Below are 19,398 nucleotides of genomic sequence, written 5' to 3'. Positions count from 1 at the left end.
TCCGGTGGTATGGGCAGAACTTGAAGGCCGTGCCATACGATGCCTAGTTGATACAGGGTCGCAAGGAACGACCATGCCAGAGACTTATTTTCAGCAGCATTTTCCTAAAGCACTAAGACCCCAGTGGGGGTCCGTGATAAAGCTGGTAGCCGCCAACCAGCTGCCAGTTCCTGTTGTCGGAGTAGTCTGGATGCAGATTTCGTTATGTGGCAAACCACTCAGCCGCCGAGGAGTGATCCTGACCCAGGGAGAAGCCAACGATAAGCACCCAGTGACCCTGGGTATGAATATATTGCGAGAGTTCGGCAGCGTACTCCTGAACGAGCCCACCCAAGAGACTCTGAGCCAGTGGGGCTCCTGCACGCCCCAAGGGCAGGTCTTCCAACAGTTGGTGCGGGGAGCGCGAGTCCGACAGGACTGCCCGGAGGGCGAGGCGCTGGGGAAGGTGATCTCTCCTGCAGCCCCTCCGCTCATTCTGCCGCCAGGACAGACGGTGGTGGCCTTACCAATCCGGGCCCCTGTGCCCCTGGAAGGAGTGGAGATGCAGGTGGAGCCGAGCCTCTCGGAGCACCTGCCCCCCGGGGTCCTGGTGGCCCGCACCCTGGCCACCGTGCAGAAAGGGACCGTCCTGGTGCGTTAACCTAGAAGACCAAGACATCGTTCTGAAACCACGGGCCTAAATGGCAAAACTAGTGAGACCCCTGGAGGAAGTGCTCCCGGCTCCAGCGTTCCAGCTAAAAGTGCAGATGGGGAACCCATGGACAGTATCCATCCGATCGCTTCAGACCCCCGGGTCCTCGGCCGAAGAAAAGGGCCAAATTATCCTGGAAAAGATGCGAGCCGAACTCTCTGGCCTCACCCCGGCCCAGATACTCCAGGTAAAAACACTTCTGGAGGTATTTGCCAAACATGAGGACGATTTCGGATGTACCACGGCTATCACGTACGGTATCCCCGCTGCAGGAACGGCTCCTATTAGGGAACAATATCGGCAAATTCCCCCACAGCTCTATCAAGAGGTAAAGACTCTATTGGGCCAAATGCTGCGAAAAGGAGTCATTCGAGAAAGCCAGAGCCCTTGGGCAGCCCCCATCGTGTTGGTCCACAAGAAAGATGGCAGTTTGCGGTTCTGTGTGGATTATCGGAAATTGAACGCCTGTACCATCAAAGACTCATTGAAGAATCCCTCATTGAAGAATCCCTATCCGCCTTGGGAAAAGCGACATATTTCTCGACCTTAGATCTGGCCAGCGGGTACTGGCAGGTGCCAATGTCGGAAGAAGACCGGGCCAAGACTGCATTCATTCTTCCCATGGGACTGTTTGAATTCAATCGTGTGCCGTTTGGACTGACCAACGCCCCTGGGACTTTTCAACGGCTGATGGAGCGGTGTCTGGGAGACACAAGGCCACGCTGATATACCAGGATGATATCATCATCTATGCCGCTGCATTTGAGGACCACTTGCGGTGGTTGGGGCAGGTGCTCGGCCGACTGCAGAAGAACGGATTGAAGGTAAAACCCCAGAAATGCCACCTAATCCGGACGCAGATCGAATATCTGGGGCATACCGTCTCTGCAGAAGGCGTAAGACCGTCCCGGGAAAAGGTCGCCGCGATCCAGAGGTGGCCTACTCCTGAGACGGTAAAAGATGTACGAGCCTTCTTGGGGTTGGCCGGGTACTACCGTAGTTTCGTAAATAATTTTGCGCCTCGAGCCCGAGCCCTGCAAGACCTGCCAAAGGGGGCCCCTGCGGGAGCAAATGGATGGAAGATTCAGTGGCGAGAACCGCAGGAAGAGGCCTTCCAAGATCTTAAGGCCGCACTCTCGGATACCCCAGTGTTAGCTTATGCGGATTTCTCGCAGCCGTTCATACTGCACACCCACGGGAGTCTTCACGGGCTAGGAGCTGTATTGTCGCAAGTCCAAGACGGCCGGGAGAAAGTGATTGCTTATGGCAGCTGATCACTCCACGACTCTGAACGTAATCCTGATAATTACAGCTCCTTTAAGCTCGAGCTCCTCGCGGTAGTGTGGGCCATGACGGAGCGGTTCGCAGAGTACCTGGCAGGCTCCGAGGTGGTAGTCCGGACCGACAACAACCCACTGGCCCACCTCGAAAATGCCAAACTAGGGGCCCTGGAGCAACGATGGGTGGCCCGGATGGCCAAATTCAAATACAAGATCATTTACAATAGAGGAGCGGAGAATGTACATGCTGACGCGCTGTCCAGGATCCGACGTACAACTCCAGGGCGAAGCCGGGTCGAAGAATTAGAAGGAGAAGAGACGCCGTTCGCTCTGGCCCCTGCCGAACTCACCGCCCTCACCCAAGAACAATCTCACATAGGGCCCGCTAGGGGCATGCTAGAACAGTCCCGGGATAAATGGATCCAGCAGCAGCAGGAAGATGAAGAAATTGGGCCCCTGCGTCAGTGGGTGGCCACGGGCCAACTACCTAATGACATTCAATGGCAAACTTTAACCCAGGATACCTTATTAATGTTACGACAATGGGAAAAATTGGTGATCGAAGGAGGACTATTGTACCGGAAAACAGTATCACGGACAACATCAGCAATCACTTGGCAGGTCGTGGTACCGGGAGCCCAACTCAGCGGGCTTGCCCGCGAGGCTCATGAGAAAGGGGCACATTTTCGGGCGCAAAAGACATTGCAGTGGCTGCAGCAAAAGGCCTACCACCCTCGCTTGCAGACCGCCGTGGAAGAAGTTTGTCGTGCCTGCCGCCTATGTGAACTAGCCAAACCACCTGCGCAGCGGACTCCAGTCCAGACAATTGTCACAGCAGCGCCCCTCGAACTCTTGATGGTAGACTATGTGACCATTGGCCCGGCATACCAAGGGTATGGAACACTGTCTTGTCATGGTGGACCATTTCACCAAATTCGCCATGGTGACTCCTACCCGAGATCAAACCGCAGAATCAGCCGACTATGCGATTTGCAAAAACTTTATCCAAGTTTATGGCTGCCCCCAATGGATCCATTCAGATCAAGGCGCATGCTTTCTGGGAAAAGTCATGGAAGAACTACACCGACTGTATGGCATCAACAAATCCCGAAACATTCCGTATCACCCACAAGGGAATGGGGCATGCGAGCGATTTAAACGGACATTGATTCAAATGTTGCGCACCCTGGAGAATGACCGTAAGGCCCGCTGGCCTGAATACGTCCCTGAACTGGTATGGGTTTATAACAACCGGGTGCACCGAGTCACCAGGTACACTCCCTACACGCTGCTATTCGACCGGGAAGGCAAAGGAATTACGGAAGTAGAATTGAATCCAGAAGAGAAACAACCATGGACAGGGGTCTCAGAGAAACAACCATGGACAGGGGTCTCCTCGTGGGTCCGGAATCATCGGCATCGGTTGCAAACCTTGCACCGAATTGTACACACCAAACTTCAGGACCTGGAACACCTTGGGGGGGGCGCTGCCTCAACTCATTGAATTCCGGACTGGAGATCGAGTACTCGTGTGTGATCAGCGCCCTCAGAACAAGTTAGAACCCCGCTGGGAAGAGGAACTCTATCGGGTATTGCGCCGGGTAAGCCCCGATGGGCCAGTGTACGAGACACAATCAGAAAAAGACAAGGACCTCCCTAGTCGTACTGTACATCGCAATATGTTACGACCCGGTACGTCCGCAGACCCTGCGCGACCTGAGGCCCCTCCCCAGGTCTTAGAACCCCCACCAGCAGCCTGGGACGATGACGACGAAGAAGAACCCCCGACAGTACAAACGGACACTTCAGGAGGTGATACTCCGGCAGACGCAGTCAACTCACCAGGCTCGGTCAACCCACCACTTGCCGCCACCCCAGAAGACTCCACCGCAGCCGCAGTCGGACCATGGCGCTCCAAGCGAACGACAGCTGGAAAGCCCCCTGAACGCCACGAACAGGACCAGTTCGTATGGCAAAAGTAACTTTCGCTACAGAAAACCAGCCCAGGCCTCCCTAAGCTCTCGCCCGAGGACTGGGGAGCATACAGGATGGGGGAGTGTAGGAGGAGCCGTCCCCGCTGTGTGCCCGGGCCGGAACCAAGGGGGCTGTCACCAAGGTTCCTAGGGATAAAATGAAAACCTGGCACTCAACTTAATGCTTGGTGAGGCAGTTTATTGAAGTACCAGAAAACGTTTCGGTCAATATAGACCTTCATCAGTTACGTGCTAGTATGTTTGAAAGTAGCTTGAAGGAGGGCGCTTTTTATATTATTCACTGATAACGCCAGTAATCAAATGGTCAGAATGCTGCTGTAATGCAGGATAATCTTAATAGTTGAAAATATCAGCGCAGCCTGGTCCTCCTGGACGTGGGTAAACACCACTTGTCAAGTGGTGTTTACCCACGTCCAGGAGGACCAGGCTGCGCTGATATTTTCAACTATTAAGATTATCCTGCGTTACAGCAGCATTCTGACCATTTGATTACTGGCGTTATCAGTGAATAACATAAAAAGCGCCCTCCTTCAAGCTACTTTCAAACATACTAGCACGTTGATGAAGGTCTATATTGACTGAAACGTTTTCTGGTACTACAATAAACTGCCTCACCAAGCATTAAGTTGAGTGCCAGGTTTTCATTTTATCATATATGGTTTGGGAACCTAGCTTGGCACCACTACAGTAGTGCACACGGTGTTTTCTACTACAAGGTTCCTAGGGAGACTGTTTCCGGGGGACAGAATTAGAGGACGGGACATAGAGAGTTCCAGAGAGGTTGCGGGAGGAGCCACTATAAAAAAGACTGAGTACGCCAGGAGGAGTGATTCAGCAGAACAGGAGAGGAGGAGGAAGGAAGCCAAGAAGCGCCAGAGAGCCAGAGCAAAAGCCAGAGCCAGAGTAGAGCGGGGAGAGCAGCGACCAGAGAGACTGCAGGGAGACTCACCATAGGCAGAAGGGAGATGGTACCTAGCCGTCTAGGAGGGAGACGCCGACCGTTCAGCCGCGCTCCTAGTGGCCACCACCACCTGCCTCCAACCCGTGGCAGCGGCCTGTCCACTGCCGCCCGTGGCCGCCACCGCCTGCCTCCAGCCCGCGGCTGCGACCTGTCCACTACCGCCCACGGCCGCCACCACCTTGCTCTGGCCCGCGGCTGCGGCCTGTCCGCTGCTGCCTGTGGCCTGTCTGCTGCTACCACTCCAGTCCGGGGTTGCGGACTGCCCGCTACCGCCCGCGGGTACCGTTACCTGTCTGCTGCCGCCTGTGGGCCCCGTCGCTCCACTCCACCCTGCCGCCCGTCCCCGGCCTGTGGCTTGGGTCTACACCGCCCAGTCCCCGAGCTACACATATCGCCTCTGACAGGAGGTTCTGCGCAGAGGAACTCCCCAGGGGCCTGTTGTGCCTCTACCTCGTCTGGGTGTAGGAACGCCCGAAGACTTCATCAGATCCTCGCCGGCTGGGCCCAGCGGCTGCAACACCGGAGCATCGCCGAACAGCACTTCGCCGGACGTCAGAAAGATAAGTGACACATTGGAACTAAGGACCCGTAGTCGGCCATACCGCGACCCTATAGTGGCTGGCCTTTGCCGGGTAGTCGTGTTCGCATTAACAGTGTATTTTTGTGGTTGGTCCCTGCGAGGACAATTATTGTTAGCTTGTTTCTTGGTTGCTCAAGACAGCCCCAAAGGCATACATTGATATAAAAGTTACACCTTAAAGCTCAAACCGTCTCACGCCTCGTCACTGCATCCCCCGTACCTGCGAGTACTACACAATCACACCTCATAGAATATAATATAATACAGCCCCCCATAGAATATTATGTAGCCCCCCTTAGAATATAATACAGCCCACCTCCCCATAGAATATAATGTACCCCCATAGAATATAATGCAACCCACCTCCCTATAGAATATAATGTACCCCCCATAGAATATAATACAGTCCACCTCCCCATAGAATATAATGTACCCCCATAGACTATAATACAGCCCACCTCCCCATAGAATATAATGTACCCCCATAGAATATAATACAACCAGCCTCCCCATAGAATATAATGTACCTCTATAGAATATAATACAACCCACCACCCCATAGAAAATAGTATACCCCCTGTTCGGTCCTCACTAAATGAAGCAGAATTCATGCAGCTATACAGGCAGCTAAACCACTATACCGGGGTCCAATAAGGAGACTGTAGTTGAATCTGTGCTTTATTGAACATGATGGTATCACCATCGCCACCTCACCACCGCCTGAGCTGCCGCCTCATCACCACCAGAGCTGCTGCACCCCCGACCTTCTGTCTCTTCCCCACTATCCCGTAGAATGTAAGTCCGCAAGGACAGGGTCATCTCCCCTCTGTACCAGTCTGTTATTGTAAATTTGTTTACTGTTAACGATATCTATAACTTTGTGGCAGTGACCCGGTCCGTGGCCCCAGGCGTTCATGTAAAAGGGGTACAATTAAATAGGAATAGAGTTTGTATGAATTCGTGATGCCACCTGTGGTCTCTGGTTAGTGGTGACCAGCGCTGCAGTGTTGCTTCTCTGGGACAGATGTTATAATGCAGCAGAGTTGGTAAAGCTCTCCACAGGCAGAGCTGTAGTCCCAGGGCAGTTGAGATAAGTCTGTAGATGGTGAGGTAGTGTGGAGTGGAGGATGTAGCAGTGCTGAGTGAGAGGCGCAGAAAGAAGGTAGATGATACAAATGCATGTAGTTCCAAGGGCTTTACTTACAATTCTGGCATGCACAGATGCCTGCTTCAATGCTGAGTTCTCAGGTGAGGGATCCAGACAACTTCCAGATAAGATTAAGTACACCCTTCCAGCACTCCAGGGGCGGACACAGACTGTAGTGGGCCCCTGTGCAAGAAATTTTTCGGGCCCCCCCCCGTCCTTCATAGGGCAACAAAGTTATGTAAACATATAGATAGGTAATATATATAGGCACCTCCGTTTCCCTTTGTTTCATAATGCTCTCCCTCATATGCGGTCTACTTTTGGCATAGTGCGTCTCACCCTATGTGGCCCCCCCAGGTTATGCTGCTTCTCCCCATGTGCCCCCCCCAGTTTATGCTGCTTCTCCCCCTATGTGGGCCGCCCGATTCATGTTTCTTCTCCCCCCCATGAGCCGTCCCATTCATGAGCAGCCAAGCATCTACCCCAGGGCCCCCCCATTCATGAGCAGTCATGCTTCTCCCCAGGGCCCCCCTCATTCATGAGCAGCCATGCTTCTCCCCAGGGCCCCCCCATTCATGAGCAGCCAAGGCCATGCTTTCCTTCTCCCCAGGCCAGGGGCCCCCCATTCATGAGCAGCCAGGCCATCATGCTTCAGTTCTTCCCCAGGACGGAGCCCCCCAAAATCATGCCTGCCATGTTCAGTTCTCCCCGACCCCAGGAGCCCCCCAAAATCATGCCTGTGCCTCGGTCTCAGTCCCTCAGTCCTGCTCAGCTCTGGCAGAACCCTTACCTGGAGCAGGCAGTGCAGGCCAGACCAAGAGGATCCATCCATTCCACACTGTCCAGTGTCCGCACTCTGCACACTCCTGAACTGCTGCAGCATATGGGTAGGGGCAGGGCTGCCACTAGGAATTTTGGGCCCCATACTGGGAAAATTTTCGGGGCCCCCATAAGACTCCGCCCAGGCTCCACTCCAGCCCTGCCTCCACCCTTCAAACTGTCCACAGTCCCACCGCCCTCTCTTGGAAAACTCCACTTCTCACCAATCACACATTAACAGTTCCCATCACCAGATCACACATATAGCTGGCAGATTTTTTTTTTCGACAAAATATTTTTTAAGCCGCCATCACAACACTGTAGACACTTTTGGCTGAGCTCTGCTCTACTGTAACCTATTAAATATTTGTTAAAATATGCAGTACAATTTAGGTACATTTGTATTAATTTTTCAATTTTTAAAATGACTATTAATATCACATACAATGGACAAATACCACCGCACCATGACCAGACACAATATTACCACCACATAGTGACCTATAATTAATATCACATACAAGGAACAAATACCGCCACACCAGGACCAGACTATATATTACTACCACAGTGACCGAATAATATCACATACAAGGAACAAATACCACCGCACCATGACCAGACCACATATTACCACCACAAAGTGAACAAATAATAGCACATACAAGGGACAAATACCGCAACACCATGTCCAGACCACATATTACCACCACATAGTGACTGAATACTACAATACTGATCAGTAATAAAGAAAACAATACTATTGCCATAAGTGCCATTATACACAGGGGATCTGTACTTACTATCCAGTGTGTGTACTGGTAATACAGTGATTAATGACATTATACACAGGAGCTCTGTATATAACGTACAGGTAATACAGTGATCACTGGTGACATTATACAAAGGACCTCTGTATATAGTATACAGCTTATAGTGTCAGTTTATAGGTAACACACTAACTCACCAGTGACGTCTCTAGGTAAAGTCATTCATCCTTGCTTTTCATCTTTCATCCAGCACAGATCGCCATCACTTCTTCCAGCCAGGGCTCGTCTCAGCAGGAAATAACACAGTGATCTAGAGCTCCACTTGCAGAACACATTACTTATTTTTTCCCAACTTCTACACTACACCACATGAAGAAAAAAAGGCAACATAGTATCACTCTACACAGTAACAGGACTGCCCCCCATTTAAAACAGTATACTCAAAAAATAAAATAAATACATCACTGCAGTAATAATATCCTTTAATTAACCCCTATGGTAATAATATCCCCCATCCTGGCCTCCGTGTGTCTCATTCCTGGCTTCAGCCATATGTTCTCCCATCCCACCCTCATGAGTATCCATTGTGCCCCATATGATCTCCCCATCTGTCTCCATCGTATCCATCCTGCCCCACGATCCTGCCCCATCTGTCTCCAATCCTGCCCCCTGTGTCTCCAATCCTGCCCCATGTCTCCATTTTGCCCTGTTTCCAATCATGCCCCTTGTGTCTTTCATCCTGCTCCCTTTGTCTCCAATCATGCCCCCTGTGTCTGCAGTCATGCCCCCTGTACCTGCAATCTTGCCCCCATGTCTTTCATCCTGCCCTGTTGTGAGTTCATTTTCCCCTTCACCATTGAGGTCTGATGAACTCCCTCTTCTGGTGAAGGAAGGTAGTGAGGCTGATTACCAAGCACATGTGCAGGGTGATGATGACTGGGTGACTGGAATTGCTGACTGGATATAAGGCAGCCGACGCCCTTCTGCCTTGCGGTTGATTTCTCTGAGGGATTCTAGGAGACCAGTCTGATTCCTGCTCCTCAAAAGCTAAGTTTTCTGCTCTGCTTTTTGCATTTGTGTTTTGGTTTTGTTTTGCCTTGTTTTTCTGGATTTCTGCCATTCCCTGCTGGGGTGAGCTGAATTCCTTTTTGCTCTGTCTTCAGAAAATACCTGAGTACTGATATAGTCTTTTTGAAGCCTTGCGTCTTTAGGGCTTTTTTCCCTATCAGTCTGTTGGCTCTTGTTTTGATAGGGTTTTGGGCGGATTGCAGACAGCAGCTTTTCTATCCTGTCCTATTTAGTTAGCTTGGGCCCCATCATTTGCTCAGCCTATCTTTCTATCTGTGTGAGTGTTTTTTCATCTTGCTTCACCATCATTATATGTTGGGGGCTGCCTACTGCTTTGGGGTCTGCTCTGGGGCAGTTTAGATTTCCCTTTCTGTCTTTAGGCTATTTAGCTCTCCGGCTGTGATCGAGGGGTCTAGGGCACCGTAGGAACCCCCCACGGCTACTGCTAGTTGTTGTTGATAGGTTCAGGGGTCTGCAATCCGATAGCTGCCAACTTCTCTGGTTTTCTGGACTTAGCTAGTATTTCTGTTTTTGCCTCCTACGGTGACTCATTCATAACAATGCCCCCTTTGTCGCCAATCATGCCCCCTGTACCCGCAATCCTGGCCCCCGTGTTTCCAGTCCTGCCTCGTGTCTCCAGTCCTGCCCCTGTGTCTCCAATCATGCCCCTTGGGTCTGCCATCCTGCCCCCTGTATCCAATCCTGCCACGTCTCCACCCTGCCCTCAATGTCTCCATCCAGCCCCCAATGTCTCCAATCCTGCCCTGTCTCCATCTTGCCCCCAATGTCTCCAATCTTGCCCCCGTCTCCATCCAGCCCCCGTCTCCTTCCTGCCCCATCTCCATCCTGCCCACAATGTCTACAATCCTGCCCTGTTATGAATGAGTCACTGAAGGAGGAAAAAAAACAAAAATACAAGTTAAGTTCAGAAAACCGGAGAGGTTTGTAGCTATCGGATTGCAGACCCCTGATCCTATCCACAACAGCTAACAGTAGCTGTGGGGGGTTCCTACGATGCCCTGGACCCCTCGATCACAGCCGGAAAACTAAATAGGCCTAAAGAAAGAAAGGGGAAATCTAAACTGCCCCAGAGCAGACCCCAAAGCAATAGGCAGCCCCCAACATATAATGACGGTGAAGCAAGATAAAAACACTAACACAGATAGAAAGATAGCTTGAGCAAATGATGGGGCCCAAGCTAACTAAAAAGGACAGGATAGAAAAGCTGCTGTCTGCAATCCGTAAAAAACCCTACCAAAAAATGTCCCAACCGTCTGATAGGAAAAACAGGCCCTGAAGTCGCTAGGACTTCAAAAAGACTATATCAGCACTCAGGTAAATCCTGAAGACAGAGCAAAGAGACAAACTGATCAGAGACAAAAATGGAACTCAGCACCCCCCCCGACTGGGGATGGCTGAACTCCAAAAAACAAGGTAAACAAAACAAAACTAATAAGTTCAATAGCAGAGCAAAAACTTATCTTTGGGAAGCAGGAATCAGACTGGTCTCCAAGAATCCAGCAAAGAAACCACCAGCGACTCAGAAGGGCGTCGGCTGCCTTATATCCAGTCAGAATTTCCTGTTACCCAGTCATCATCTACCAGATCAGGTGTTTGGTAATCAGCCTCACTACCTTCCTTCACCAGAAGAGGGGGTTCATCAGACATCGACGGTGAAGGGGAAAATGAACTCACAACATTGCCCCCAATGTCTCTAATTCTGCCCCATCTCCATCCTGCCCCATCTCCATCCTGCCCCGGTCTCCAGTCCTGCCCTGTCTCCATCCTGTCCCATCTCCAATCCTGCCCCATCTCCATCTTGCCCCAATGTCTCCAATCCTGCCCCCAATGTCTCCATCCTGCCCCATCTCCGTCCTGCCCTGTCTCCAATCCTGCCCCTTCTCCATCCTGTCCCGTCTCCAATCCTGCCCCATCTTCATCTTACCCCCAATGTTTCCAATCCTGCCCCCAATGTCTCCAATCCTACCCTCAATATCTCCACCCTGCCCCATCTCCATCCTACCCTATCTCCAATCCTGTCCTGTCTCTATTCTGTCCCGTTTCCAATCCTGCCCCATCTCCTTCTTGCCCCCAATGTCTCCAATCCTGCCCCCAATGTCTCCTCTCCTCCTGCGCTCCACATGGCTAATTTGAAAACTGAATAATTAGCCATGTGGTGCAGGAGGCTCCCGGGTCCCCCGTTCAATGAACCGTCTGCACAGGCGATAGGTCCGCCCCTGCAGCACTCCCTGTTATGAATGAGTCACCGAGGAGGAAAAACAAAAACAAGCTAAGCCCCAGAAAACCAGAGAGGTTGGTAACTAAGCGGATTGCAGACCCCTGATCCTATCCACACAACTAGCAGTAGCCGTGGAGCGTACCTTTGATGATCCTAGATGCCTCGTCACAGCCGGAGAACTAAATAAGCCTAAAGCAAGAAAAGGGGAAATCTAAACTGCCCCAGAGCAGACCCCAAAGCAATAGACAGCCCCCAAACATATATTGTCGGTGAGACATGATGAAAACACAAACACAGATAGAAAAATAGGCTGAGCAAACGATGGGGCCCACACTAACTAGAAAGGACAGGAAAGGAAAGATGCTGTCTGCAATCACGCACAAAACCCTGCCAAAAATGTCCAACACTTTCTGATAACAAAAACCCTGAAGTCGCTAGACTTCAATTCCCTATATCAGCACTCTGGTATATTCTGAAGTCAGAGCAAAAAGAGACCAATCTGATCAGGGACAAAAAGCAAACTGGCATAAACAGAGACATAAGAATGGAAATTCAGCACAGCCCCAGCAGGGGCTGGCTGACCACAAAAACTGAGTAAACCAGACCAAATCTCATGTGAAAAATAGCAGAACACACTTAGCTTGAGAAGGCAGGAACAGAACTGGAAACCAGAAACTCAGGGCAGGAGAAAATCACCAGCACAAAATTAGGGAGTCGGCTGTCTTAAGTCCAGTCAGAGACTCCTGATGTCCACTCACAGTCCTCCTGGCAGGACTCTGCAATTTAGATCAGCTTCATTACCTGCTGTCACCACCAGAGGGAGCCCGGATGGAGAACTCACGACTCCTTTGTCAACACAGCCATCTCCAGCACCCTCACCAGAAGCCAGAGGTAAACCAGAAAATGAGTTCACAACAACTCCCTGTCAGTATGTACCTTTCTTGGCCATCTCCACACAATATGCTGCTTTCCACTTTCCTTCCTTTCCAGCACTTCACAATTATCGTTCCAGGCCAGCAGCTGCGAATCCTGTCAGACAACACCCTTCTGTTTCTGTGATCCTATGTAGCTGCCTTTGCAGTCGGAGTAACTGTGGTAGGGGCTATGGTCTGTACAGTAACCACAGCTATCGGCTTGCTAGTAGCGCCCTGAAGTGCGCTCACTAGGCTAGGGGCCGTGACCCTTTGCGACCAGTTTCTTCCTCCACCTGACGTCAGTCAGCGTGGATAAGAGCCACAGGTAGTATGCTCCAGCCGTGTCTCAGAAGAATCACCTTTCCTTTTGGGAGCTTTCTTATAATCCAATCCGTCCAGCAGCCTCTAATCTCTAGAGTTGCTCCAGACACATCCTTCTCCTTCCCTCTCTCTGAGGGAGTCCAACCTTACTTCCTATAATTCTCCCTCTCTCAATCTACGCTCTGCCCACCTCCCAGCACTCTTCGTGTTCCAAGCAGGGGCCATAAAGGGTGCTCTGCTACACTAGGTGTGTGTGTGGGATGTAGGATGGAATGTGGTCGGGTGTCTCCAGACCTTACCTGGTTGTAGGATACTACACCTCTGGGTGAGGTGCAGCATCTCTGTGGCGACTGGACCCTCAGGGGTGCCACACAGGCAGAAGGAAAATGGAGAACTGGGGGGAAATGGAGGCTGAACTAACCATAATCCTTTGCAAAGGCTACCAGGATGCATTGCAACCTTACCAGAATGCACTGCAAAAGCTTATCAGAATGCACTGCAGCAGAGGGAAAAGTACAAGCAAAGTGAAAGTAAAACACAATAACACTGCGGTTATGACTCTGGTCACTAGAGGGAGCCAGAAACACTGAAAACATTAACAAGCAGATAATCGAGGATTATAAATCAGATGTTGGAGACAGAACACCCCCCATAGAATATAATACAGCCCACCTCCCCATAGAATATAATGTACCCCCCATAGAATATAATACAACCCAGCTCCCCATAGAATATAGTGTACTCCCATAGAATATAATACAGCCCACCTCCCCATAGAATATAAGGTATACCCCCAAAGAATATAATACAGCCCCCCATAAAATGGCCCCATAGTCCAGTACTCACTGATATATATATATATATATAAAACACAATTTTCACCTCTCCATGTGCACCGCGCTGCTCCAGGCTCTGATCCGTTTTCAACGGGGGCACACAGTGGGTTCGCGATGAAGTGACGTCATCGCGCACCCGCAGTGTCAGAGGCAGAGGAGAATGATGGGAGAGGGCGTGTCATGTGACGCTCTCTCCTTCATCATTGCTTTGAACGCTGCGGCGCGGGGGGAGTCAGCGCTGATGGCAGGCGGGGGACGATTCACCTTGTGTGGAGTTGTGTGCACCGTCCTGGGTTCCACACAAGGTTAATTGTTTTCAGGTCTTAGATATTCTACTTGCTTGCTGCATACTATAACCTATTCTATGAGACATCTGACTTCCCTTATATTTTTAATATGGCGTTACCTGTCCATATGAGCATACTCAAGTTGGATTAATTCTCTATTGTTCTATTTTCCTCTTCTCTATTAGTCTAATATTTATATTTTTGAGAATTTTGCTACCTATAAATTGATCTCTGATTATTTATTTGCACTGCACTTTATATTATTATAGAGATTTGGTATATTTATGATTAATTATATATTTATATTGGCTATAGTGATTGTTTGGGAATATATCTTTGCATGGAATTACCTATATAGGGATATTACTGTGGATGCTATCCGATCCTGGTTTTTGAGGCGTTCTGCTTTTTTATCAAGATATTGGTTGTTTTTTAATTTTGGATTTAAATAAATATAATTATTTTATGGATCTCTTCATTTGTTCTTTCTCTATTATGAGTTAGGAGTAGTGTTATTAGGCTGGAGTCACACTAACCTGCGCAAAATACGGTCCGTAGTTTACTTGCGTAATACGGATGAATGGCCACTAAATAGTGCTCCGTAGGTCATCCGTAAGCAAGGTGAGGTCGCGTATTTTGCGCATGTGTGCATCCGTATGTAATCCATGTGGCATCCGTATGCAATCCGTATGGCGAGATTTTCTCGCAGCCTTGCAAAATGGACATTTAACGGTTTTGAGGCCTGCAAACAATTTAAATCATTAGCCTGCACCCTATTTAGACACTCAGAAACAGGTGGATGCCTACATTCTGTACATTTGTCACCTTGCTTTCACGAGGTGTGTTGGTGTTCTTTGTGCAGCATGGCAGAGGGTCTGCGATTCAATACAACTGAGCAGGTTCTCTTTACCTGGCTTTTGTCATTGCGCTTTGGGCAACCATATCCTGTGATAGTGGATCCGCGGAGGAGGAGACGCATGTGGGTCCATCCACTTTTGAGGCAACGACTCACAAGAGGGCATTTTCACCGCCTCTATTCTTCTCTGCGGGAGCATCCGGAGAAATTTTACCAGTACTGTCGCATGAGCATTGCCACATTTGATCGACTCTTGGAGACAGTGCGCCCTGGGATAACCTTTCAGGACACAAGGATGCGCAAAGCCATATCTGCAGAGGAGCGACTTCTACTCACAATACGGTATGTACTACCCAACCACATTCTCTATATTCCTAATGTGTGTGCTAAATTATGTTTTTTGGCCTTCTTGGACAAAGTTTAATGCCATCATCTTACTCCAAATATGATTCACCTGACACAGCAGAATGTTACATCTAATATGTCCAGCATATCACTTAGTCATTGTGCCACCAAATATGTAACATAGTAACATAGTAACATAGTTATTAAGGTTGAAGGGAGGCTTTAAGTCCATCTAGTTCAACCCATATCCTATCCTAACTTGCCCTAACATGTTGATCCAGAGGAAGGCAAAAAAAACCCATGTGGCAACAGTAAGCTTCACATTGGGGAAAAAAATTCCTTCCCGACTCCACATACGGCAATCAGACTAGCTCCCTGGATCAACGCAATATTAAGGAGACTAGTGTATATACCCTGTAATATTATACTTTTCAAGAAAGGCATCCAGTCCCTTCTTAAATTTTAGTAGTGAATCACTCATTACAACATCATATGGCAGAGAGTTCCATAGTCTCACTGCTCTTACAGTAAAGAATCCGCGTCTGTGAGTATGCTTAAACCTTCTTTCCTCCAGACGTAGAGGATGCCCCCTTGTCCCCGTCACAGGTCTAAGAGTAAAAAGATCATTAGAAAGGTCTTTGTATTGTCCCCACATATATTTATACATTGTAATAAGATCACCCCTAAGCCTTCGATTCTCCAAACTAAATAACCCCAAGTGTAATAACCTGTCTTGGTATTGCAGACCCCCTAGTTCCCTAATAACCTTGGTCGCTCTTCTCTGCACCCGCTCCAGTTCAGCTATGTCTTTCTTATACACCGGAGACCAGAACTGTACACAGTATTCTAAGTGTGGTCGCACTAGTGACTTATATAGAGGTAAAATTATGTTCTCCTCATGAGCATCTATGCCTCTTTTAATGCATCCCATTATTTTATTTGCCTTTGCAGCAGCTGCTTGACTCTGGCCACTAAATGTGAGTTTGTCGTCCACCCATACACCCAGGTCTTTTTCAGTGACTGTTTTGCCCAGTGTTTTACAATTAAGCACATAATTATACAACTTATTCGTTCTACCCAAGTGCATGACCTTACATTTATCCCCATTAAAGCTCATTTGCCATTTATCAGCCCAAGCTTCTAGTTTACATAAATCCTCCTGTAATATAAAATTGTCCTCCTCTGTATTAATTACCCTGCAGAGTTTAGTGTCATCTGCAAATATTGAAATTCTACTCTCTATGCCCCCTACAAGGTCATTAATAAATATGTTAAAAAGAAGCGGGCCCAAAACTGACCCCTGTGGTACCCCACTGCTAACCGTGACCCAGTCCGAGTGTGCTCCATTAATAACCACCCTTTGTTTCCTATCCCTGAGCCAGCTCTTAACCCACCTACACATATTTTCCCCTATCCCCATTGTTCTCATTTTATGTATCAACCTTTTGTGTGGCACCGTATGTGTGTGTTCTTCTCTCTCATTTCCTAACAAGTTTGGTCGGCATGTAACTGATTTTTTTTTACTTTAGCCATTCTAAACTTTACTATTTCTGTTGTTCTACAGCTTTCTGTCCACTGGCCTGTCTTATGCCCCCTCCACCATGAGTATCTCATAGGAAAATCAACCATTTCAGGCATAGTGAGGTCTACATGTGCAGAAATCTGGACAAGACTCCATCAAGTGGTCATGCCCGAGCCCAGGATGGAAGACTGGTTAAGGATATCAAGGGAGTTTGAGGAGGACTGCCAGTTTCCAAATTGTATTGGGGCCCTGGATGGCAAACATATCAGGGTGCGTAAGCCGCCGAACTCAGGCTCCCAATTCTTCAATTATAAACAATACTTTTCTGTTGTATTGTTGGCTCTGGTAGACCCTCAATACAAGTTTATAATTGTTGACATTGGGGCCTATGGAAGGACGGGAGACTCTAGAGCAGGGGTCCCCAACCTTTTTTGCACCAGGGACCGGCTTCAAGCAAGACCATTCTTCCATGGCCCGGCAGGGCGAGAATGGAGGCGTGTCAGGGGTGGGGCTTTGGTCATAAGGGGGCGGGGCTATGGACAGGTTTAGTAGTCAGTGCATACTTATCATAATATAACATTTATAATGTGAATGAGACTCAACTCACCATAGGTTTTGAAGTGGGAGCACTGGGCTTGTTTCCATGTATCAGTAGGAGCACTGGGCTTGTTTTCCTCCAACAAGACGGTCCCATCTAGGGGTGATGGGAGACAGCGACACCCGAAGTGTGTTCCTTATGTCCAGTCTACTCCGTAATCTCGTTTTTGCTGCTGTCATTGCAGAAAACCCAGTTTCACACAGATAGGATGTTGGAAATGGAAGCAGAGTTTTCAGTGCTTTTGTGGCGATCTCAGGATATTCTGCCTTGACTTTAATCCAGAACGTTGGGAGATTTGACATCTCAAACATACTTTTAAGGCTACCATCATTTTCAATTTCAAGCAGTTGGTCTTCTTCAAGCACGGACAAGGTCGATTCACCTGGCTTGTTCACAAATGGGTTGCGAATCCATTCCTTCCTAGTTCGTGGGTCTTTTGTGGTTGGAAAGTAATGCTCAAACTGTACTGAAAGCTGAGATAGATGATCATGCACTAGCTGGGAGAATGAAGGTTCAGGCTCGCTCTCTTCCAAAATCCCTGCTAATATTTGAAACATATCAAATATCCCTGTTCTCACTCGCCGTCCCCACACTTCTAGTTTGGCTTTAAATGCAGCAACTTTATCTGCCAACTTGAAGGCAGTTGTCATTCTCCCCTGAATTGACAGATTAAGTTTGTTCAACAAGTTGAATATGTCACATAAGTAAGCAAGTTTTGTGACCCATTCCTTACTACTGAAATGTGCTGCAAGTGGTGATTCTTTTTCTAAAAGAAATCTATGAAGTGGTTCTCGTAATTCAAAAACTCTGGCCAGTGCTCTACCTTTAGAAAGCCATCTGACTTCAGTGTGTAAGAGAAGACGCTTGTGCTCCGCATCCATCTCCTCACAGAGCTGCTCAAACAGACGTGAGTTAAGGGCGTATGCTTTGATGTGATTAATAACTTTAATCACATCTTGCAAAACGGTGTTAAGATCAGGTAACATTTTTCGGCTTGCCAGCATTTCTCTATGGATGACACAGTGCGTAGACTCGCATTCAGATGCAACCTGTTTGACCCTAGTAGTTAAACCAGAAAACCGTCCAGTCATGGCAGCTGCTCCGTCCGTGCATATACCTACACAAAATGACCAGTTTAATTTTCCTGATATGTAATCATCCAAAGACTTGAATAGTTCTGCACCTGTGGTATTGGCTGCCAACAATAATGCACATAACATATCCTCATGCACATCCTCCTGGAAAATATATCGCACATAAACAAGCATCATTGCTTTGTTGTCAACATCAGTAGACTCATCAACCTGGATTGCATACCATGGTGACGTATTAATCCTCTCTAACAACTGTCCCTCGACGTCTTCTGCTATTTCATTAATTCGTCTAGTGACAGTGGTCGCTGAAAGAGGAACCTGTGCCACATTTTTAACTGCAGCCTCTCCAAAAAGTTCGTGGCAAATGTCCTTAGCAGCAGGCAAGATCAACTCTTCACCAATAGTGAAGGGCTTCTTAGCCTTAGCAATGCGGTTAGCCACCAAAAATGATGCTCTCAGTGCAGACACATTTGTTGATGTGGTGGCCTTCAATAATTTCTTCTGTCCTTCATGTTCACGCTTTTTTCTTTCAAAAAACTCCAAAGGCTTGTCTTTTGATGCAGGGTGCTTGGTCTGTAAGTGGCGAGCCAGTTTTGAAGGCTTCATGGCCTCATTGGATAGCTGGTCACCACATATCACACAGAGTGGGCTTGGGGCGTTTGAATCGCCTGTTGCGATGAACCCATAATTTAAGTAGGACTCATTGTATTTTCTTTTAAATGCAGCTTTCTTTTTTTTTGCAGTCATGGAGTCTTCATCTGTCTCATCATTAGGTCTTTCTCCCTTTTCAAAGAAGCTCTCTAGCAATGTTTGTTTTTTACTCATTTTACAAGAGTTGGAGGCGTAGTGGGCCCCTAACGCTGAAAGATGGATACTTCTACTGATGACTGTCACTGCTAATAATGATTGGAACCTACAAGGAAATGGAGCATTGAGCACTTAGAAAAAATTGTACTGGAGTACTGTATACATGCTGATTATTTTTTAATCATGGTGTATGCATGGCTCTGCTCCCACCCTTGTATACATGGCTCCGCTCCCACCCTTGTATACCTGGCTCTGCTTCCACTCTCCCA

The 19,398-nt window shown here is 48.5% G+C and overlaps 1 protein-coding gene across 1 annotated transcript; it reads right to left on the bottom strand.

Moving 5' to 3' along the window:
• Positions 1-636: 636 nt before the first annotated feature.
• LOC141052203 (SCAN domain-containing protein 3-like) lies at positions 637-19,147 on the bottom strand. Its single transcript, XM_073549420.1, has 2 exons — positions 17,428-19,147; positions 637-641 (listed from the first exon to the last, which is right to left on the bottom strand). The coding sequence occupies exons 1-2, from the start codon at positions 19,145-19,147 to the stop codon at positions 637-639; spliced, it is 1,725 nt and encodes a 574-aa protein (XP_073405521.1).
• Positions 19,148-19,398: the final 251 nt, after the last annotated feature.

This window comes from Dendrobates tinctorius, unplaced genomic scaffold, assembly GCF_039654945.1.
Source record: "Dendrobates tinctorius isolate UK_male_01 unplaced genomic scaffold, ASM3965494v1 ptg000158l, whole genome shotgun sequence".
Lineage (NCBI taxonomy): Eukaryota > Metazoa > Chordata > Amphibia > Anura > Dendrobatidae > Dendrobates > Dendrobates tinctorius.
Note: the sequence above shows the minus strand (reverse complement) of the source record. Positions and strands in the feature narration are given on the sequence as shown.

What these genes read in the sequence shown, in the direction of transcription:
- LOC141052203 (XM_073549420.1), bottom strand. Translation starts at nt 19,147, where the DNA reads ATGAGTAAAAAACAAACATTGCTAGAGAGCTTCTTTGAAAAGGGAGAA.